At 43.2% G+C, this 22,542-nt stretch overlaps 1 protein-coding gene and 1 long non-coding RNA gene across 2 annotated transcripts in view; both read left to right on the top strand.

Annotated features, from left to right (window-relative positions):
* Positions 1 to 26: 26 nt before the first annotated feature.
* CLDN11 (claudin 11) lies at positions 27 to 14,906 on the top strand. Its single transcript, XM_019959695.2, has 3 exons — positions 27 to 460; positions 4,428 to 4,592; positions 13,620 to 14,906. Exons 1-3 carry the CDS (start codon positions 232 to 234, stop codon positions 13,850 to 13,852), a joined length of 627 nt encoding a protein of 208 aa, XP_019815254.1. The 5' UTR covers positions 27 to 231; the 3' UTR covers positions 13,853 to 14,906.
* Positions 14,907 to 15,500: 594 nt separating this feature from the next.
* The window catches only part of LOC139183738 (uncharacterized), a 37,286-nt gene continuing 30,244 nt past the window's right edge, over positions 15,501 to 22,542 (top strand). The window contains exon 1 of the long non-coding RNA XR_011567364.1: positions 15,501 to 17,768. This is a non-coding gene — a long non-coding RNA (uncharacterized lncRNA). The remainder of the gene's footprint in view (positions 17,769 to 22,542) is intronic.

Here is a 22,542-nt window from a genome sequence, read left to right as displayed (position 1 = left end):
GGGGTTTAAAGAGGGGGGCGGGGGCGCGCTGCCCAGCCGCTCTGCTGTCCTCGCCTTGTGCCCGTCGCGCAGCTGGGCTTGTAGCGTCTCCTGGCCTCCCGCCACCTCCAGCGTCCTGCATCGCGCTGTCGCCGGCCAGCGGCTCGAGAGCGCAAGAGAGGGGCAGGCGCCGTCCAGCCCAGGCGCGGGCACAACTAGTGAGGGGCGAGGCGCCGGGACTCCAGGCTGGCCATGATGGTGGCCACATGCTTGCAGGTAGTGGGCTTCGTCACGAGCTTTGTGGGATGGATCGGCATCATCGTCACCACGTCTACCAATGACTGGGTGGTGACATGCGGCTACACCATCCCCACCTGCCGCAAGCTGGACGAGCTGGGCTCCAAGGGGCTGTGGGCCGACTGCGTTATGGCCACGGGGCTTTACCACTGCAAGCCCCTGGTGGACATCCTCATCCTGCCGGGTAAGATAAGAACTCTTCCCCATGCCCCTCAAGTGGCTTCTCCTGAATAAACCCTTTCCCTCTGGGCAGACGCGGGAGGGGGCATTGGGAGACGTTCACAGAAATATTTGGGCGCTTGAAGATTTGGGGGGAACCTTTTGACATCTTCAGTCCCACTTTGTTGAGGAGGAATTAGGCAGCCCTGAGATTAACTTCTCTCGGTCTCAGTTTTCTTATCTGAAATTTGGGATGATAGTGGTGACCACTGGCGAATCACCCTAAGAAGGTAATGAACTGAAATATAGATACATAGTTGGAACTCCGTGCATGTTAATTACCGCCGCCTCACCCGCTGCCTGCTCCCACCGTCCGTGATAGATCAGTACTTCAACACCCCCCACCCCTCCCCACCTTCCCCAGGCGCCCTGCTTTCCCAGTAAGAATCTACCCACAGGGGCGAGGAGGAAAGAGAGAAACAAAAGCATTCCTGTGATCGGAACAGGCCCAGGCTGAGTTTCCCAGTCCTTGTGGGACGGCCGAGGTGTCCTGGCCAAGTTAAGGTCCTCCTAGCTGCGCCCGGAGGGTTCCCGCTGTCCCCGCGGCCTATCTCTTTTCCCCCACCCTCTGCCCCTCGAATAGTAATAGTAATATCAGTCGGGCCTGCCGCGACTCCCCTTCGCGTCTCTGCACCCTGGGGTCGGACAGAGAAGAGCGGGTGCGCTGGAGGGCCGACCCATCCTAGGAAAAGGCGCACCGCCGCGGGCCGACCCCTCCTCTCCCGGAGCGTCTCACAGTGGGGAGGGGAGGGAAGATTGCCTAGTCTCCACCTTCCCCGACGCCACTCGAGTCCCATCCTTACTTGCTGCCCCGGTGAAAATTCTGGGCAAGTTTCAATTCAGATTTAAACCTCGAGCCAGTTGGGTGATTTACAAGGTCTTGGGCGCCCCTATGGGTTTTCTGCCTGGAATCTTGGCTTATCCCTGCCCTGGGGAAAGCACCACTGCCTTCTGTGCCCCTAGCCTTTGAGGATGGTGCGCCTCTAAAGGCCTTTCCTGGCTTCTTTAACGAGCGGAGTAACTGGGGCCCCAGGCCGCCAGCCTGAGATCCTTTGGCTTTTGCCTTCCCTGGACGAGCCTTTCGCTCCCTCCCTCCTAGAGGCTCTGTGTGTGTGTCTGAAAGTCGCTCAGTCGTGTCCGACTTTTCGCGACCCCATGGACCGTAGCCTCCCAGGCTCCTCTGTTTATGTGATTCTCCGGGCAAGAATACTGGCGTGGGTAGCCATTATTTTCTCAAGGGAATACAATCGGGTGGAACGCGGGTCTCCAGAGTCTCCTGCATTGCCGGCAGGTACTTTACAGTCTGGGCCACCAGGGAAGCCCCGCCCCCCTGCCCCACCTCCAGGCTCTGCCCTTCTTCAAGCCTCACCTCAGTGCTTCCTGTTTCCAGGTCTCTGTAGTCGGAATCTATCCCTTCCTCCTTGTTGCCGTGATATTTGACTCTTATTCCCGTTAGTGCACATTTAGGGCTTTTTTTGCTCATTGTTTGTGAGTCAGGTTCTACTTTGTTGTTCAGTCGCTAAGCTGTGTCTGACTCTTTGCGACCCCATGGACTGCAGCATGCCTGGCTTCCCTGTCCTTCACCATCTCCCAGAGTTTGCTCAGACTCACGTCTGTTGAGTTGATGATGCCATCCAACCATCTCATCCTCTGTCACTCCCTTCTCCTGGGCTTAATCTTTTCCCGGCATCAGGTTCTCCTACCAAATTTTAAATTCCTCAGAGATATAGATAGCATCCTGCCCTTTCTGCATCTTCCCCTGCTCTGCCCTCCATTTTGGACTTCCAGAATGACAGAGGTCAGGGACCCAGATGTGGCTATGCCTTCAGTTAAAGCTGCTGTTGGTAGATCTGGGTCAGACTCTGGGATCCAGCCCTCACAACCTGGGTGACTGGGGACAAGTTACTAACCTCTATGAAACCAGCTGTCTTCTTCATTCCATCTTTCAGAATTGTTTTGGGGGTTAAATGAGATGAGAGATGCAAAAGCCTTCTTAGATGTAGTAAAGGCTTCATAAATGGTGATTTTATTAATTTTTTTATTAAAAGCTGGGCATGGTATTTGTTAGAATCTGAGTGAAGCAAATAATTACCCTCTGCTTCCTTTTCCTGAAATTAAGTTTGCTGAGCATTTGGTGACAAGTGGTTTGTTTACAGAGAACACAGACCATCCCACAGATGGGGTACGTTTCAGGGAGGGACTCCTTCTTACTGGGTCCCCTCTCTCACACTCTAGGTGGAGACAGGGACTGATCTCAGTCTCCTTCTTTAGATTCTAAATGTGGCCTTGGCATCTAGCTTGTGGATCGCCTGAGTCATAAACTTTGGAACCTGGGTGGCTGACTGACTCTCTTTTTTGCCAGCCCTGGTTCTCAGCCACAGGGGCACGGTCCTGTGGTCAGAGGTCTTGCCTCAGACGACCTGTAGCTGCTTTCTGGGGGTCTTCAAGTCAACAGATACTTGATTGATTATCCTTAATTCAGAAGAAACTGAGGTGAGCAAGGTTGAGAGAGTGCCCTTGTGGACTCTTGTTGTTCAGTCGCTCAGTTGTGTCCAACTCTTTGCGACCCCATGGACTACAGCAGGCCAGGCTTCCCTGTCCTTCACCATCTCCCAGAGTTTGTTCAAACTCATGTCAGTGACGTCAGTGGGTGTGGACTCTGAATTCTGGCAAGCTACATCTTGCTAAGAGGCACTCTTGCAGTTGGGTCTTGGTGCACAGGTAGGCTGGTTTGGTGTCAGGGTCCTGGCACATGAGGCAGAAGTTGGGGCTTGTTTCTGGTTTTGCCATTAACTCTTCCTCCCCCAGGCCACTGGCTCTACTTTCCACTGAGTAAAGAGGAAGAGTACATATATACCATTCCTCTCCTTTTTTGGAAAGAAGGAGTGTTTTAGTGAGAAACGGTACATTCAAGTCTGTCATATTCTCCCAGAATCTTCTCATATTTATTTTACATAAACATTGAACACATTCTAATCTGTTTCTTAATAAAGCAGTTACCTGGCATTTTATTGGAGAGTATAAAGTGCAGGTCGTTTTGCTTCACTGTTACTATTCAACTTGTTAACTCCATCGTTCATAACTGTATGTTTGCATCATCTGGTGTGACCACTGTGTTAACCCACGAAGGCCAAGGCAGGTGTCTGTTCTCCAGGAATCCTTAGGGGGTTGGAGATATTGCTTTATGGATAATGTACCATTGTGGAAGTACGTCCAGGGCACTGTGGGGGAGCTTGACCATTTTGGGGGGCAGGATTCATGAGCATAGCAGCTTCTCAGGCGATAATCAAGAAAATGACCCTGAGCCTTTGCTTAGTCTAGTTGGAGCCACACACTATACACAATGTGAATTAAAAAAAAACATGGTTAAGGGACAAAATCACCTAGTATACCTGGGGATAAAAGTACTGCCTTGACACAATAATATTAGCAATTCCAGTAATAATAGCTGACCCCTTTTGGAGTACTTAGATTGTGCTAGGCACTGTTCGAGCACTGCATGAATTTACAAATTGAATCTTAGTTAGATTCCATTGGCAAGACATAGGTACTATTATTATTTTTACTCTCTAGATGAGGAAAGTGTCAAGGCACTTGGCCAAGGTAACCCAGGTAGAGCACATCAACAGCACAAGACTTGTTGGAAGATTTAGATTTTAATCTGAATCTTTTACAAGGTGATATAATTGGACTCTTGGCCCCTTCATCTTGGAAGCTTGGATGAGCGGTCTAAAGCCAGGGATCCTTGTTCAGTCTCTCCTGCCCCCAGCCTCTCTTTCATCTGTCACTGCGTTTGGATACCTCTGAACATATTTTAAGTCCTGCAGTGGGACAAAGGGAAGGCAGGCAGATGGTGCTGAATTCTGTGAAGCAGGATGCAGGATCCAAGGGGACCTGTGGCCTAACCCCACTGTCTGTGCTCTTGTTTCCAGGCTACGTGCAGGCCTGCCGAGCCCTGATGATCGCTGCCTCCGTCCTGGGTCTGCCGGCTATTCTCCTGCTGCTCACAGTTCTCCCGTGCATCCGAATGGGCCACGAGCCTGGCGTGGCCAAGTACAGGCGGGCCCAGCTGGCTGGTGTCATGCTCATTCTTGTGGGTAAGACAGCTTTCTGTAGAGCACGCCCACTCTGAGCGGACCTGAAGAATCTCAGGTCTTGCTGCTCAAGAGATGTGGCCAGGAAGACATATGAATCCACTGGGGAAAAGCCCCTCACCATGTGTATTCCTTTATGTTTCCTGGTGGTTGAGGCAGAGGGACAAATGATGTCTATGGGAGTCACTGAACATAAAAATAGGAAAAAACAAACAAAAAGGATTTTGAGGGAATATGTAAGAGAGAGACCAGAGGACAGAAGAGAGGTATAGGCTGGCCCTCCATTCAGACTTCACCATGGAGTCTGTTTTCAGAAACACCTGTGCCCAGGTCCCACTGCAGGTCCATTGACTCAGAATTTCTGGACAGCCGACCAGGCAAAGATATTTTTTTGAAAACTTCCCAGGTGGCTCTTAAGTGAAACCAAGATTGAGAACTTAACGTATAAAGAAAGACTAGAGGAAAAGAAGGGCAAGAGAAAAGTAAGAGGTCAAGGGTAGATCACTAGGTAGATCACTAGTAGATCACTAGGTGATGAATCACTCCATCTTTCGTTCTGTACAAATTTCATTGAGCACCTGCTGAGGGCCAGGCACCATGGTAGGCACTGGGCATATTGGCAAACAGAAGGCAGCCTCTGCCTTGAGTGTTCTTGAACATCTTGATAGAGCATGGGACATACTTACCTATAAAAAGTACACAGGCTGTGCATACCTAGAGCAAGGTATCTAATTCAGACTGGAGGAGTTTCCCAGCACAGAGGATCCCAGCAATGACTTTTGAGAGTTGGAGAGAAGATGGTCAGGTCATGGGTTGGAGAGAGGGACAGCCCAGACCAAGGGCATGACATGTGCTCGTTCAGTGTTCCTGATTACACCTGCACACTGGGGGCTTGGTTTACCAACCTAGGGAGGGTCCTTATAGCTCTGCTCTCATCAGTGATTTCATCTCTTGGTTTTTGTGAAGGCTATATCCACCATTCTAAATCTTAATAGAAGATAGGCATTTTAAGAGTGGTAGCTCTTGTTGCAAAATGCACTGAGATAGCAGTGAAGAGACATTGGTCTGGATATGAGTTAGATATAAATTAAGTTCCCTGGGGACAGGAAATTTCCATCCCCAAACTGGTATCAGACTGGGTGTCTGAGGGGGCAAGGTAGGGAGTCAGGGTTCTGTGTGGGTCAGTGCCGTTTAATGATGGTCACCCACAGTGTCACCAGTGAGGGGAGGGGGACATAAGACATAGGGGTGCCATTTCCCTTGATTGTAAAGGTGTTTAGAGACTTGTGAAGCTATGGAGAATTCAGAAGGGCTTGCCTGTGTATGTGTGAATAGGAGTAAAAAGACCAGAAAATCTCTATAATTTTGGGAGAAGAATCTGGGCATGGACCCTTGTGGTTCCAGCCACAAAGAACTTCTGCGGGGGTGCCATGAGGAACACATGGTGGGTCAGCATCACGTGCTTCATCCAACTCACAGGGTCCTTCCCTGCGAGGCTTTTCGGTGGTCGGATCTCTGTATCTGAACTCCCTTTCTAGTAAGTAGACCAAAGTTCTGCAAGTAAGCTGTTTTGCAGAATCCAGGTGAAACCCTTCTTATCCTAGACGTTTGCGGTTGTTTGTAACTTTCCTCACAGTGTTACAGAAGCCCCAGAAGGCTCTCTCTTTGACTCAGAGGATGCCAAAGCCAAAGAATTGGTCTACTGTGTTGAGTGTTCATCTTTAGAAACCCTGGTCATCTGTATGAGAGTCACATTAAAAGAGAATACATCAAAATTTCCTGAACCCAAATCTTGTAGGAAATAAAGACATAAAAGCAACGTCATACAGACAAATTGGTATTTAAAACTCTCCTGAAAACCACTGAATTACCTAGTTGAAGATAATGGCTATTAAAAAAAATAGAAACCTGTTGTCCGAAACTTCCTAGTCAAATTATATACAGTTTATCTTTTTCAAGTGGGCTGGTGGATATAGACAGAATCTTAGGAGAGTGAGGTGGGTGGGCAGGTAGGGGTGGGAGCTCCTCAGTCCCTGTTTGCAGCCTGGAGGGAGCTGACGGCAGGGGCATTGAGTGGTTGAACACCCCACCCCGCAGGGAGGCTGCCCCTTCTGACCCATCACTGCTATGATGGAACAAGGGCACTGCTCCTTGCATCTCCAGTGGTGCCTGCATCCTCTTGGATTGCTCCTGTCTGGATTTACTTCTCAGTGGGTCACCCCTTGCCTTTCGGTTGGATGTTGTTTGGACTGGACCGAGCTCGCTCACCCTGGAAATGTAAAGCTCATTGTCTCAAGTGTGACACCTGCTGGCCTCCCCTGTCTTCTCTGCTGGGAGCCCGAGAGCCCTGTTTCCCCGGCTGGCAGTGAAGGCTCCCTTTGTGTGGCTGGGAAGGGCTTCTGGTGCTCTTCTAGCAGAAGCCGGCACTGGGCTCTTGCTGGGGCCTTGGGGTCACTGACAGTGGTCCAGGTGAGATGTGGTCCCTGACCAAGCACACTGTGGTGTGGGGACCTGGGAACAGGAACAGAGTCAAAGCTAATCTTGGGATGAAGACTGTAAGCACCACTAATTAAAATCCATCCTTCCTGACTCTGGAAACCTTTATTTTTCTGAAAGCTTAAAAAATTATGTCTCTGATACAACAGCTTATCTTCTCAGGAGTCTGAGTTCAGTGGTGTGAGGATTTGGTTCCTGCTTTGAGGGAAGGAATGGGAGCCTGATGCTGCTGACTTCTTAAGCCAGATGAGTAGTTCAAGGAGCATCAGGATCCTCAGATCCAGGATGTATATCATTCTAATCTGTGGCTTTTCAAGATGCCCTGCCGAAGCAGGTGATACATATGCCTTGAGATGCTTCATCTTATCGTGTGGAGTCAGACCAACTGTACTAAATCTCAGACCTGCCGCTTTCTAGCTCTGTGAACGGGGGCAGTTAAAGTCACTTAAAGTCTCTGAGACTTTATATAAAATGGGGACAATACTGCCTACTTCTGAGGCTGGTAAGAATAGTGAAATGGGATATTCAAGTTATTTAGCATCGTGTCTGGCTAAGTGGTCAACAAATGGTTGCTATTTTGTAGCTGTTGTTGGTTAGAGGAAACAGAGAGGTAACCTAGAAAGGAGCTGCCTAGAAGGCAACTGTGTATTCCTTCCATCACGTCTAATTTCTGCAGGGTTATGTCCACACGTGGAACTGGTAAGGAGAGATGACACCAGGTCACATCCTGGTCTAATGGAAATACTGCCTTTGATTGCTTTGTGGAAACCAGAATGTGGGGATTAATGGTTTGAGTTTTTGGCTTATTCCATTATAAAAAGTCACAGGAAGCTATACAACTGAAAATGCTCAAGCTTAGTTCTGATTCAGACTAATCTGCACCTTGCTATAAGTTAGAAAGTATTTGATTTTGGTGTTTCTTGGGGAGACAGGGTAGGGAATGGAAGGAAAGGAAAGTGGAATTCCTAAGTGGAATTCTTTGTCTTCTCTCCTCCTTTTAAAAGATGTGGCCCCAGGAATCCTATTTGTATTGAAAAAAAGTTTTTAACTTGGAACTTTGTGATTAAAATTTTTACTAATAACCATGAAGCTTTTTTTTTAAAGGGTGCAGGAAAAAAAAAAGAGTGATTTGTGGAATAGAAATAAAGGGGAAAGTGTTGAAAACAGGCTAGGAAAATAATGTACTCAAATATTCCATTGACTTGATGATTGTTGTAAATATTAGATATTCGTAAAAGTCGTTGTGATGTCCCACCACTGATTGCTTTAATCAAAACTTAGAGAATGGCAAGTGAAGAAAGTAGAACCCAAATTTTTCTGGTTTCAAATTATAAAGAAACAACAAAGTACACATGACTTCAACCAACAGCTCCTTAGAAATCTCATTACTTGTCGCCTTGAGTTAACTGGCTTCTTTGTGACAAGCTGATGTGAATAGCCAGTTAGATCGTATGATATAATAGTATCAATTGTAGAAGGCTGTGTTCAATGCCTCCTAAAATGTTACTTGGAGGGGGATTTTTAAACAGTTTTTATTGTGAAAAATTTCACACATACACAAAAGTAGACTAGTATCATGAACTCCATGAACCCAAACTCATTCCCAATAATGATCAACTCACAGTCAACTTGCTTCGTCTCTGTACTTCTACTTTTCTCCCAGTCTTCACACTTTTTTTTTTGGAAGCAAATCCCAGTTATCAGATAAAGGAAGATTTTTTCCCCCTGGTATTACTAATGAAACTCAGGGTAATTTAAGTGAGTTTAATGAAAAATACTAGTTTGATCTAGAAAAGATGCTTTTAAAAGTCTTTTCAGTGCTTTATATAGAAAGTGACAAAGTCTGAAAACAGGTGTTCATTGGAGGAAGGAAGAAATGTCAGGACCTGCTGCTCTTTTGTCTTTCTAGGCTTCTCTGTCTATCTGCCCTTCTCTTTCTAGGTTGTTACCTCCAAAGCTAAACACCTGTGCCAATTTTATTTAATTTCATCACATTTATTTAACTCCATGGCAACCCACTCCAGTGTTCTTGCCTGGAGAATCCCAGGGACGGGGGAGCCTGGTGGGCTGCCGTCTATGGTGTCGCACAGAGTCGGACACGACTGAAGTGACTTAGCAGCAAAGAGATGAAAAACTACACTTAACATTTCATTGCTCTAAAACTGCTTTCCCAAATATTTTCTGTGTTTGGCTACATCAAGATCATTGATAACTTTTAATAAGGCTGTTTTCTATCAACTAAAAAAATGATTATATTAAATGATTTGAAATTTATCAAAAGAGACAAACTATTTTCTTTTATGAAGAGCAAGGAATTTTGCTTGTGAGAGGACTGAGTCCAGATGAATCTCTATCTACAAAGTGAAGTTTTTTTCTCCCCTTGTCCTTCTTTTGATTTTTAAGATGATGATATCTCTGATTTTCCCTTTCTACTCCCCGTCAAGTGGGAGAATTTTTTTCCTCTTATGCAGTTAGCTATTACATCTTCTGAAGGTAGAAGGGGAGAAACAGAAAAATGTGAATGTTAAAATTCTCCTGTCTTATTTTTAGAGACTTAAATTCTGATGACACAAAAAGAAATGACAATTCTCTTCCATGTTCTCTACTTTATAGGTAATTGTGGGTTTTTAAGAAAAACATTGTATTTTCCTCAAATATGGAGAGAATCATTACAAGTTCGCATGCACGTGTGTGTGTGTATGTGTCTGCAAGTAGAAATAAGTCTTAGCAGGCCTTCTCTGTCTTTAAGAAAGCCAAAAATTACTGCCAGTTCTATTAACATTTCACATCTTTTAGTTGAGTATGATATGACTTGCATTTTTAACTTTACAATTAAAACATATTCTTCTTTCCCTTCAAGCCATGCTCAAATTGAGTAAACTCTCCCTTTTTTAGTTTTTAAGCGTTCTTCATTGTGAGTTCAACTGCAGGTCACTCTTCCCAGTGAACCTCTCATTCCCTTCATGTTGTGTGGTGGTCTGTCATCTTCTAGCGGTTTTTGATGTGGTTGGTCTCTGAGAGCCACAGGAATTCCACCCAGAGTTCAATTATCAATGAGGAAATAAAGGGTCTGCTGGTGCTCATTTGCCTTGTTTTGCATGGATTGTAAAAGAAGGAAATCTCTAATGAGGTAAATCATGAGTTTGTAGCTTTGAGTGTGTTAAAGTTACATTAAAGTTTTATAATTTTAGAAGTCAATTTTGGTGTGAATGAAGTGGAGAATAGACTAGAAATGGGTCTACCTCTCATCTATCCATTTGTCCGTCCATCCACCCACTCACTCATCCAGTCCTGTAAGTCCATATTTAAATCTTTAGACATTTTTCTGATTTTTCCCTTTCCTAGTGAAATCTATAGGAATAAAGTCTAACAAAATCTAACACTCAAAATCAAGACTGATGGTTACTTTTGGTATGTTGAGCCTGATTATTTCCCTATATGAAAATAACCTAGTTTTATTACTTTGCTTAGTAAAAGAGGAAGAATTCAGTGAAATTAGAGGCAATATTTAAATCTTACTCTGTAAAATCTAAACCAAACCTGGAAGTTAAGTGAGATTAAAACGAAATGTGAAGAATGCCCGTGTGTGTATGTGTGTGTGAGTGTGTATGTGTGGTGTGTGTAAATAATTGGAAAATATAAAACTTTACTTGAACCATAACCTGTTTTGAATCCAGTTAATTGTTTATAGGAAAGATCAATTGGATTGAGCCACATCAACTGGGAATCAAATCTGTTTTTTTTCCTATGGAGTTCAGCTTTTCCCTCTAATCAAGCATGGGTGTTTGGAAGCCCTTGCTAGATTGCTGTTTTTGCCCATCTCAGAACAAATGCCCCCTTTTGGTATTTAAGTGTGTGTAGCTGGATCATATTTTTGATGTGGAGAATCTAGAGCAATTCCTTCTGGCTCAGACACTCTAGATTATAACGATGACAATAGCCAAGCAGTTCTCCAAGAGTGCCAGATTTGGAATCTGTGGCCAGAGAAAGAGAAAAAAATGCATTATAGATCTTTAAAGCCCTGTGCTGGAAAGGGAAGGTTTGGTCAATCAGATCAGCTGGTCTATTTGAGTATACTCTATTCACGGAAGGAAAATACATCTTCTCAATCTCATATAAAAATATTACATGATGGGGCTTTGCTCTTTAAGTAAAGTGAAGTTATTAACATATGGGTAGATTTTAGCATCTTAGGTAATCTATATAAACTCCTTAAATATGTGAGTAGTTCACAACTAATAGAGTGAATTTAGGCTGTTAGAAAGCCAGTTGGAGCAATTCAGAGCCTCCAAATTCACTTCTTTACTCTGACTTCCACTTAGGATCTATACATTTTTAGGACATGAATCACGTCTATGTATGTATATCTATACACACCTTGTGGGGATGGACTTAGTGTGTTGTCAGCAAAACCTTATTGTACAAGCTGCACAAATGCAGTGAAATAGTCTAAGAGGTCTTTCAAATGGGTAAGACTTAAAAATCTTTTCTTTAGATCTAATGTACACGGCTGTAAGATTTGAGTGCTATTAAAGAAAAATTACATTTTTTCTCTGTGGGCATAGAGGTCAGTTAGAAAATTACTCAGTATGAGCAGAAATCGGAAAAAGTGTGCTAAGCTGAAGTGACAAGAGTTCCCTGGGTAGCAAACAGTGCAACGACTGCCTTGAATTTATCAAAGTGTTTATGACTAACAATTAGAAACATTTTTATTTTGGTCTGTTAACTTTAATGTGACATCCCAACTTAAAGTTTAAAAAAAATTTATTTTAATATTTGTTTTAAAAAATGTTTATGTATTTGGCTGCCTCGGGTCTTAGTTGCAGCGGGCAGGTGGGCTTCTCTCTAATTGTGCCGGGCAGGCCTTAGTTCCCCTGCAACATGTGAGATCTTAGTTCCCCAACCAGGGATGGAACTTGAGTTCTTTGCCTTGAGGGGTGGATTCTTAACCACTGGACCACCAGGGAAGTCCCCCAACTCAAAGCTTTACCTAAAATTTCTGTCTACTTGTAGTCGTGAGAAATCAGATGATATCAAAGTAAGAATAAAGTTACTTTCTAGAGCTTTGTTGCTTAGTACATTAGCCGCTAGCTATGTGTTCACTTAAATTTAATGAAAACTCAGAATTTGGTTTTCATAAGACGGAGAAGGCAATGGCACCCCACTCCAGTACGATTGCCTGGAAAATCCCACGGACGGAGGAGCCTGGTAGGTTGCCGTCCATGGGGTCGCTAGGAGTCAGACATGACTGAGCACTTCACTTTCACTTTTCACTTTCATGCACTGGAGAAGGAAATGGCAACCCACTCCAGTGTTCTTGCCTGGAGAATCCCAGGGACGGGGAGCCTGGTGGGCTGCTGTTTATGGGGTCGCACAGAGTTGGACACGACTGAAGTGACTCAGCATAGCCTCATAAGAAATGTTCAATAGCCCATGTAGCTTGTTAGCTACCCTATTTGACAGTGCTCGTGTAGAGGTTTAAAACCTTCTAAAAAATCTTTTTAGGCTCCTGCCTGTCCTGTTTTGTTACTTTGCTTAGGAGGAGGGGAAAAGCTAACTGATGCAGAGGCTATTTCTTATGATGATGACATTTGTCGTGATGGGTCACAGTCCTTGAATGGGTAATTTCTTTTACTCTGGGAACTGTTCATGTGTGTGTGTGTGTGGAGGTTTTGTGACTGTGAGCAGCACAATACAAACTCAGACTCCTAGCTGATACTCCACTGATGTCTGGCAGTATTCTCTACAGCAAGAGAATTTGTATAGCTTCTTCAGGTCTTTGTACTGTGAATTGACCAAATAGAAAACAAGAGTGGACATTGAAGTGGCACCATCTTGTCTCTCATTTCTGAATGGCTCAGGTCATCCAGTCATTCACCTGGTATACATTGAGCACACACTCTGTACTCTGTGCTGAGCTAAACACTGACTTTATAAACATAAGACATGGGCCCTGCCTTCAAGGATCTCAGAACTTGGCATGGGAAATAGAGTTGTAAAGAGATAATTACAATACATTTAAGTAAGTGTAAGAATAGAAATGTAAGTATATAAAGTCAAGATATATAAATAAATACAGATGCATATTTTTTGGGCTTAAATGATTTATTTCTAAGTTTTTACATTGGACTTTTTTTTTTGTTTCTGGGGAAGATCCTCTGGAGAAGGGCATGGAAACCCACTCCAGTATTCTTACCTGGAGGACTCCATGGACAGGAGCCTGGCAGGCTACAGTCCACAGGGTCTCACAGAGTTGAACACAAATGAAGCGACTTAGCCTGAGCAGCCCTCTTTTGTTTCTGCCACCTGTTGAAAAAATAAGGACCTAGCAGTTTGGCACGTGATTTTGATCTGTTTATTCAATAGACGTCAACTGTTAGGTTCAGACTGGGACGTAAAGGGAGCAGAGCTGAGTGTACTGAGTTTTGGAGTTGGTTGGAAGCCAGAGGGGTGCGTGTGTGGACTGAAGGGGAGCCTGGTCTTGTTGGTGTGTGATGGGGCTCCTCAGTCACAGCCCTCTCCTTGTCTCCCCAGCTCTCTGTGCCATGGTCGCCACCATCTGGTTCCCTGTGTGCGCCCACCGTGAGACCACCATCGTGAGCTTTGGCTACTCCCTGTACGCGGGCTGGATTGGTGCCGTGCTGTGCCTCGTGGGGGGCTGTGTCATCGTCTGCTGCGCTGGAGATGCCCAGGCGTTCGGGGAAAATCGTTTCTACTACTCTTCAGGCTCCAGTTCCCCTACTCATGCCAAGAGTGCCCATGTATAAGAGAGCTGCCAGCCTGCCCACGGAGGTGCTGTAGATGCCGGGCCCATGGCCCTAGGTTCGCTTGCCACTGTGAGGGGCTGGGAAGCCCACTCCTCTGCCAGGCTCCAAAGCCAAAGTTCTAGAAGAGCATCCTGTCTGGCACTCTGTAGTCTTAACATCTCCTTCTCCTTCTGTTGCCTTAAAAGAAATGTTTAGCTCAGATAATGCCGCACATTTTTTCCCATGGTTTTGCCCACTACTAGCTCTTTTCTGGGGCGTTCTTTTGTCATACATATATATATGTATATATACACATACACACACATATATATGAAAAAAATTTTCCTCTCTCTTTAAATTTCAAATACCTTGCAAACATTGCCGCGTTGGGTGTGGGGAAAGAAAGAAAAGACACTTTCAAGCTGTTACAGATGACAATGGGAGCCTCATAGAGATGCCTCTCTGTTCCCTCTCTCCTCTCAGCTCCAAGGTCACTTAGTTATAACCAATAGAAAAAGATAGAATAGGGAATGTGGGGTGGGGTAGGGAAGGGCATTGTGGACCTTGCCCTCCAAGGGGAAGTTTCCCTCTTGTAAGGTGAGGGAAAGGGGTGGGGATATTTTTTAGTTTGTGATTTTACATTTATCTGTACATACTTTTTAAGGTTGCTCATTTTTATAACCACGGTTTTCCTGAAATTCTCAATGCATCAGTATGAAGGAAATGAACCAAACAGACTTTAATGTTACCGTAAATAACAGTACAAGTGAGTATAACTAACTGACATGCCACAAAACATTCTTGATTTCCAGGTTTGTAGGATATAGTTTTTAATCCTACACTTTCATATGCTTCAATATAACATATTTTAAAAACTTTCTCCCTTTTCTATTTTCATTCTGTGAGCTGTCTTGAAGTGATACTGTTTAACATAAATTGTACTGTTGAATTTGGCTTTACGGGTGCAAACACTGATGGTGTACTGGTATCCAAGACCCTAAACTCTCCAAACTTGATGGTGCATTTTGTTCTTTAAGTGAAATCTGTGCAATAAAATAACAGACTGTCTGCAAAACTGGCCTGTAATATTCTGTTGTATCCAGAGGTATCATCCATCAATTTAAACTTTTTCGTTGATCTCTACTAGTAATCTACAGGGAATCTGGTCAGGGATTCAAGAGTAAGTCTTTCTGCCCTATGCTGAAAAATTGAAAAGATATTTTATTCACTGTATCGTGATGGTTACATGTGGTCATAAGGGGAACTTAGATGCTCTCTAGGTCTCTTAAGGAGGGACATTATGGCTTCTTTAAGTCATATAAATAGGCAACCATCAGATACCAACTGCCAAGTATCACACAAACTCCTTTATCTATTCTAGGCATAGTAAAGGAATTGGCTCAGTATAAGGGGAACTATAAAGCAATCTCATTTTTATTGGATCTTCAGGTAATAATATCTAAGTGCATTTTGTTTGAACATATGTATGTAGATGTTTAGAAATTTTGAACAAAATTGGATATAGCAAATTGATTTTTGTTTGTTTTCTATTCCAGAAAGTCTGTCAAGTTATGAGTCTGCTGTTAGAAAAAAACAGATTACAATCTACTTTGGTAGTATTTTTCCAAAAATACTAATTTCATTAGCTGATAGCATAATGGTTGGCAAACATTTCCTCTTTGGAAATATCCACTTGGACTAATCATTTTTGTAGAGATGTGTGTACATTAGGAGATTATAACCTAGTGGAAAGTATTTCCAAATTAACTTGTGGAGAAAAGATAATCTTCATGTTGACCAAAATATTTGCTCAGTTATGACAGCTTTGTAAGAATGCAAGTTTTGTGATTATATTGCCGGACCCTCTCTACCTCATGAAAACTTGCCAGAGTGTAATGACTGTGAACATGAATGGAGCAAGAGGGCCTCAGGGGGTGTGGACACAGAAGACTGTAGGTCTCACACCCCTTGTCTCCTCATAGAATCAAAAGTGTCCTCTTATGGCTGTGCTCACTCACACACCTCTTTCCCTGCTTTCCCTGCTTCCCAAGGCTGCTCCGTGCTTTCTCACATGAGGGGCTGTGCTGCAGGAGCCCCACTTTCCCCTGCAGCAGGAGAAGAGACACCCTCAATGTCTCCTGGATGATCATTGCCTCATTAGGGAATCCCATTTTGTAGGTCATAACTCCAGTGTTGGGTTATATTATCAGTGTGAAGGAGGAGGGGAGGGGTCACTGTTGCCCCTGAACAGCACTGTCCAGTAGAAATATAACCTGAGCCACATATATAATTTAAAATGTCCTAGGAGCCACATTAAAAAGCTAAATGTAAACAAGTGAAATCAATTTTTAATATATTCTATTTTATTCCAGTGCATTCAAAGCATTATCGTTTCAATATGTAATCAATTACATTTTTATGCTCTTCCTTTTGTGCTAAGTCTTTGCACTCCAGTGTGGATTCTACACTTACAGCATCTCTCCATTAGTCCTGGCCACACTGTAAGTGTTCAGTGGCCACATATGGCTGATGGCTCTTGGACTGGAGAGCACAGCTATAGAATAACAGGTTCCGCCTTAGTGACAAAACTAAGGGATGTTTAAAGGGATGACTCTTGATCTTAGCTGCCCTCATTAGAGCTCCACGAGAACCTGGCACCTACAGGGGAAGACAACGGCCCCCCAGTCACAGGTGAAATGGCAGACTCAAAGTGCTCTGCCTGAGTAATAGGGAAAAGGGAAGACCTGCTCTTGAGACCTGTTTGTTCCAAGAACTTTGTACACTTAATCCTTCTCACAGTCCCTGTTTTATAGATAAGGAAAAGAAGGTGTAGAGAGTTTAGGTTATTTGTCAAGGTCAGATTGCCCTTATACAGGACTAAAATAGGATTCAAGTCTAACTCTAAAGCCTTTGTTCTCCAAGATAACAGTCAATATAGAAAGTCAGGTAAATTTCAGATTCACTTTGGACACCAACTCAGTGGATGTGGGTTGGTACCCAAGAACCTGCACTTCTATTGTGCACCCCAGTGATTCTGAAGAGGTGATCCCCATGCCACACTTTGATAGAGTGAAGGCAAGAGCCCCTTTCTCATGTCTTTTGGTAGTGCAGCTGATCCCCTCCCTCATCCCTCTTAGATGGTCCTCAGAGACAAGATGACTTTGTTTTACCCAGCTTCCCTCCAACTCCTTGGTCCATTCTGAAGGGACCACATGCAGAGGGTCTTTAGTTTGAAATGAACCAGTTCTGCTCACACTTTCCAAGAATTTGATAGAAACCAAATTAGAGAATGAATGTTTCAAGAAATCTCTGCATCTACAGATGCTAGTTACAACAGCATCTGTAGATTTGAAATTAAAAAAAAAAAAGAGAGAGAGAAGATCGTGTACTTTAACAATACAAGTTACATATTTGTGCTGAACTGGTGGTTAGAGATAACAATAGAACAAAGTTTGGTTGTATCTTGTCCTGTGGTTCTCTCTCTCTCTTTTTTTTTTTAATTTCAAATCTGCATGTCAGTGTTTCTCTATACAATGTACACAATGTGAACTGCAACATCTTAAATGTTTGGCAGGACATTCATGCTCATGACATCACATGCTGGGAAGACAGGGAGGCCACTGTAGGGCTGGCCTCGGGCAGAGGCAGCATCAGTGCGGCCATTGAGATGTCCCCACAAAAGAGTGTGTGACAGCCAGCTGTGCAGCCTAAAGGAGACTGAACCAGAATTGTGGGTGGAACTTTGGCACATGCTGCTTATGGCTTGAATAGCAGCTCTTGAGGAATCTATATTATTCTACCTCACGCAGAATCTCAGCTCAGGCTTTGTGGCTCCGGGACAGCAGGAGGGAGTGGAGATGGAGGAACTTGTCACTGCTCCATGCCCCATTGTTGAAATGAAAAATGTGGACACCATAAGATTGTAGGGTTGTAGAAGGTAAGAACTGCTTATGCTTTACAACAAAATGACTTTCTAAATGGCAAAGAGCACCTAGTTGTCACAGTCTGGTACTTTCTTTAATTAAAATGTTATATTGAGTTATATTCAACTTTGTTTTACAACTTTGTGTGTAAGAGGCACATGGATCATGTGGGGGTCTTGTTAAAATGCAGTCTCTGATCCAGCAGGTCTAGGGTGGGGCCTGGGACCCTGTCATCTAACCAGCTCTCAGGGAATGCTGATTCTGTTGGTCTAGACTCAAACCCGGAGTCACAGACACTCATTAAAAAAAATCTGAACACTGTAGAAAAAGGCAGTTCACAAACTCTTAGAACTTGGGTTATCTTAAAATGGATTTTAAAAGCAACTGCTAAAATTTATTTCTTTATTCATTCGTTGATTCATTTGTTAACTAATTAAACAAGCATTTGATGAGCCCTAGTTATGTGCCAGCCATGCATTAGCCACCAGATATAAAAAAGAATCACAAAGTCAATCCCAGTCCTCAATTAACTTGTAGCTTAGTGATGTAGTTAGGAGCACCATGAATAATGATGCTGTTATCTTCTTATCATTGTCATCTTTAATTGACTTTGGAAACGTACACCCTGACTGAGAGGGGAAAATAAAATGCTGACAGAAGCATATTAGTGCACAGATGGAAGATGAGAGTTTACAGAATATTTGATATATAAAGGCATGTTGACCAGATCTTCTCCCAACTTGATACATTTTTAAAATGGGTGTTGAAAGTCAGCCAACTCCCAAACTCCTTGAAGGCTATTGACTTGATTATATGCAGAAGAATGAGGAATGGGCAGAGAAGGCCTTGTCCAGGCTTCTGCCAAGTCTTGCTGAAACCTTCCACAGAGAAGCTTGCTATTTTTTAGGGCTGGAATTTAGTTGAAGGTGTCAATCTTCTCTAGTTTGAATATTTTACAAACTTCCTCTCCAAGGACTTCCCTGGCAGTCCAGTGGTTAACATTCAATGTTTCCAGTGCAAGGTGTATGGGTTCAATTCCTGGTCTAGGAACTAGGATCCCACATGCTGTGCAGTGCGACCAAATTAAAAAAAAATAGTGAAAAGAAACAAAAACTTCCTGTCCTGGTGACAGAGCTCAGGTTTTATTGTGATAAGTACAACAGGGCAGCAGAATCTGCTGGCACTGATTCGTACTTAAAAGGCTCAACCAGGTACAGTGAGCAAAGTGGAGACCTGAAGCAGAGATCCCCAAGCTGGGCCTTGTAGGTGGTCAGAAGGTGCTGAACTGTTCCCAAGAAAAATATGAAGAATAATATATCTTTTCCTAGTTGACTAAAATCAAACAAAAATAAAAATCTAGCCATTTGTTGAGTGACTAATATAGACATATACTATCACACGAATCATTTCATGAAATCCATTCCACACACTGTAAAAGTTTAGCAAGCCAAGACTGTGGAGTCTTGGCTAACTAGGTGCTTCTTTACAAAGCCCTCAGGGATCCTGGATCCTTCCAACTCACTGCTTCACCAAACCCAGGGGTCCAAGATGGTAGCATCTACATTTCAGGTGGAGAAAGGATCAAAGGAAAAGGGCAAAGGTTCATGCCCACCATCTCCTAAGATAGTTTCCTGAAGCTGCTGCAGGAATCTGCTTGCAATAAGTTACATGGCCACATGTTGCTGCAAGAGACACTGGGAAGTTGTTTTTTTTTTTTTAATCGAGATTGGCTATGTAATTTGTAGAGCCCAGTATAAAATGAAAACAGCTCCTTTTTCAAAAAACCAGGGAAAAAGTGTTGTTACTTAAAACAGATAGTTTTTCCTTTTTTTGTGGTCTCTCTCTTGACTGTCATGGTGGTTTTTTTTTTTTTTTTTTCCCTATTTAATGTTGTCCTAAGTGAAAAAAAAATGAAATTTTTCTAAGTAAATTTTCTAAGAAAAACTAAATTACAAGCATGAATTTTACCATTTTTTAAATTGTGCAATCTGTTTTAAGTGCAAATAAAAGACAGTTTCACTTTTTCCTGTGGAAACACCAAAATCCCACAATTTGTATTTGGTAGCATGTACACATTTCAGTATTACTCATTAGAATAGTGGAAACATTGCACAAAACTAATTCACTTATTTTTTTTTTTTACTTCTTGATATGCACCCATTCTGCCAACACACTGCCTTCAGCTTACTGAAGAGTAAGAAGGAATGAAATGAATGGGACCAAAATGAATGGGACCTATCTTTCCCTTTCTATCTATGTCATCATTTTCAGCGTAAAATGGTTGGTGAATACAGGGAATTATTAATACAAGGTTAAGGTCATTCATGTTTCTTAGAACCCACTGCCTTCTTTCTACATTTGAAGAGAGCTGTGGTTTGAATGGTAAGTTTGTCCTCCGGGGACTTTCAGTGCACTTCTTTACTCAGTTTTAGTCTGTTCAGGCTGCTACAACAAAATACCACAGGTTGGGGGCTTATAAACGACAGAAATTTATTTCTCACAGTTCTAGGAAGTCCAAGACCAAGAGACCAACATGGTCGCTTTCTGATGAGGACCTTCTTCCTGGTTCAGAGCTGGTGTCTTTCCCTGCGTCCTCATGTGGCAGAAGGAGTGAGGTGGTTCCGTGGGGCCACCTTTATAAAAGCCCTAATGCTGTTATAAGGGCTTCACCCTCATGAGCTAAACACCTCCCAAAGGCCCCACCTCCTAACACCATCGCTTGTGGTATCATCAGCCACAGGCATAACACACACTCACCTCTGAACTTCTGAGTCCTGCTGAACTTTCACACATGTGGGTCCATGGGAAATCTGTGCTCATGGGGTATCATGGGCACTATGTGCGGATATAGTGGTAAGAAGTGATGGACACATATACTGCATGTATTTTCTCTCCTCACACACATGCTCCAGGTCTCCTTAGACTTCACTTACAAAACACAAGTTCAATGAAAAAGTTATTGAGAATGCCAACAGCACAGAATTAAACCAGGGTTTAATAATCCTTCTGCTTGTGGGGCCTGTGAGGCTATGCAGCTGACCCTGGCCTTTCTTCCATCTGGCCATGTACCTGGTTAAATTTTTTGAGTAAGTCTCCAAAAAGAAAAAGAGTAGATTTTGAGGGAAACTTGTAGCCTGTGTTATACCTTCTGACACTCTTAGGAAGGCATCTGTCTTAGTCAGTTGGGACTGCTACAACAAAATACTATAGACTGTTCTGGAGGCAGGAAAACCCAAGATCAAGGTGTTGGCAGATCTGGTGTCTGCGGAGGACTCTCTTCCTGGCTTGTAGACAGCTGCCTTCTTGCTGTGTCATCGCTTGGTGGGGAGAGAGGAAGGGGGAAGAGAGAGATAGAGAGAGAGGTTCTAGTCTTTCTTCTTCTTACAAAGACCCAAATTCTATCATGGGGACTCCATCCTCCTGACCTCATCTAAACTTATTACTTCCTAAGGGACCCACCTCCAAATATCATACCAGGGATTAGGGCTTCAGCACATGAATTTTGCAGAGCACACATTCAGTCCATTCAGCAATCAGTATCATCCCTCTTATCTACATGATGAAACTGGAGGTTAAGGAGGTGAAGTAATGAGTCCAGGCTACAGAGCTAGTAAGTATCAAGATCAGGATTGAACCCATGTCTTCCAATGCTAAGGCCAGTTCTCATACTGCTACAACATATTTGGAATTTACAAAATGAAACTAAATTATGTTTAATGAAATACAGTAGAATGAAAATGTCAAGAGTATGGGTCTTTCTCATAAGATATTAAAAACAAGCATACCTTTTAGTTAAAATAGTAACTAAGTGCACCATACGTATATTGTTCATTCAATTCTTATAACAATTTCATGAATTGAGGGCTATCATATACCTATTTTATAGATGAGAAAGCAGAGACACAGAGAGGTTAAGTAGATTGCCTAAGGTTCTACAGCCTTGCAAGCCTGATTCTAAAGCCCCAAGTACTGACCACTGCTCCAGCTTCACGTGGAATTTGTTCCTTAAGGGAATGAATTACTATAGAAAGCCGTTTAATGAAAGGACAGATTCAAAATTAGCTTAAGATTCTTTTTTTCTTTTGGCCATGCTGCTCAGCTTGTAGTATCTTAAATCCCTGACCAGGGATCAAACCCTGGGCCCCCTATAATGAAAACAGAGTCCTAACCACTGGATGTCCAGGAAATTCCCTTAAGATTCATTAACATAAATATTCTCCCAATTGAGAATGTTAGTTTAGGAGTAAGGTTAAATTCTGGACCTGTTAGTCTTCAAAACAAATGTTCTTAGAAATGGTTCCTTTAATCTGTGGTAACTGGAAAATTGAGGGAATTCAAGCTTCTCTATAGGGAAGCCCCACACACTCAAGCTTCTCTATAGTATAAGGGCTAGTCAATATTCGTATCTTTGGAAAGAGGAAATGTGGACTCAAATTCTCCACAAACAGATTTTCAGGAAATAAGGGGAATTAGCTACTAAAGGGAGTATACTCTCTTGTAGCCTTTGAAGTTATAATGAATGACAGAGATGATAATCTGTGCATAAAAAGCAAAGTCACAGGGGAGCACATTTTGCTAGCAACAGACCACTGTGTTCTCTGTGTGTTAGCAATTCCAGTGTCAAGGGCGAGGGGTGAGGTGGGGGATGATAAACAGAGTTCAAACCATGGGTTTAGTTTGCAAACAAATGCCAAGATGAGTGAGTACACTTTTTTTTTTTTTTTTTTTTTAGCAAAGAAATCACTGGGCTGGAAAACCCTCAAAATATCAATCACTCCATAAGGTCTC

This window comes from Bos indicus, chromosome 1 (genome assembly GCF_029378745.1).
Source record: "Bos indicus isolate NIAB-ARS_2022 breed Sahiwal x Tharparkar chromosome 1, NIAB-ARS_B.indTharparkar_mat_pri_1.0, whole genome shotgun sequence".
Classification (NCBI taxonomy): Eukaryota; Metazoa; Chordata; class Mammalia; order Artiodactyla; family Bovidae; genus Bos; species Bos indicus.
Note: the sequence above shows the minus strand (reverse complement) of the source record. Positions and strands in the feature narration are given on the sequence as shown.

Excerpts from the sequence above, each read along its gene's own strand:
- CLDN11 (XM_019959695.2), top strand. The coding sequence starts at position 232 with ATGATGGTGGCCACATGCTTGCAGGTAGTGGGCTTCGTCACGAGCTTT. Across the intron at positions 461-4,427 it reads GGACATCCTCATCCTGCCGG|GCTACGTGCAGGCCTGCCGA; the intron begins GTAAGATAAGAA and ends TCTTGTTTCCAG. Across the intron at positions 4,593-13,619 it reads TGTCATGCTCATTCTTGTGG|CTCTCTGTGCCATGGTCGCC; the intron begins GTAAGACAGCTT and ends TTGTCTCCCCAG.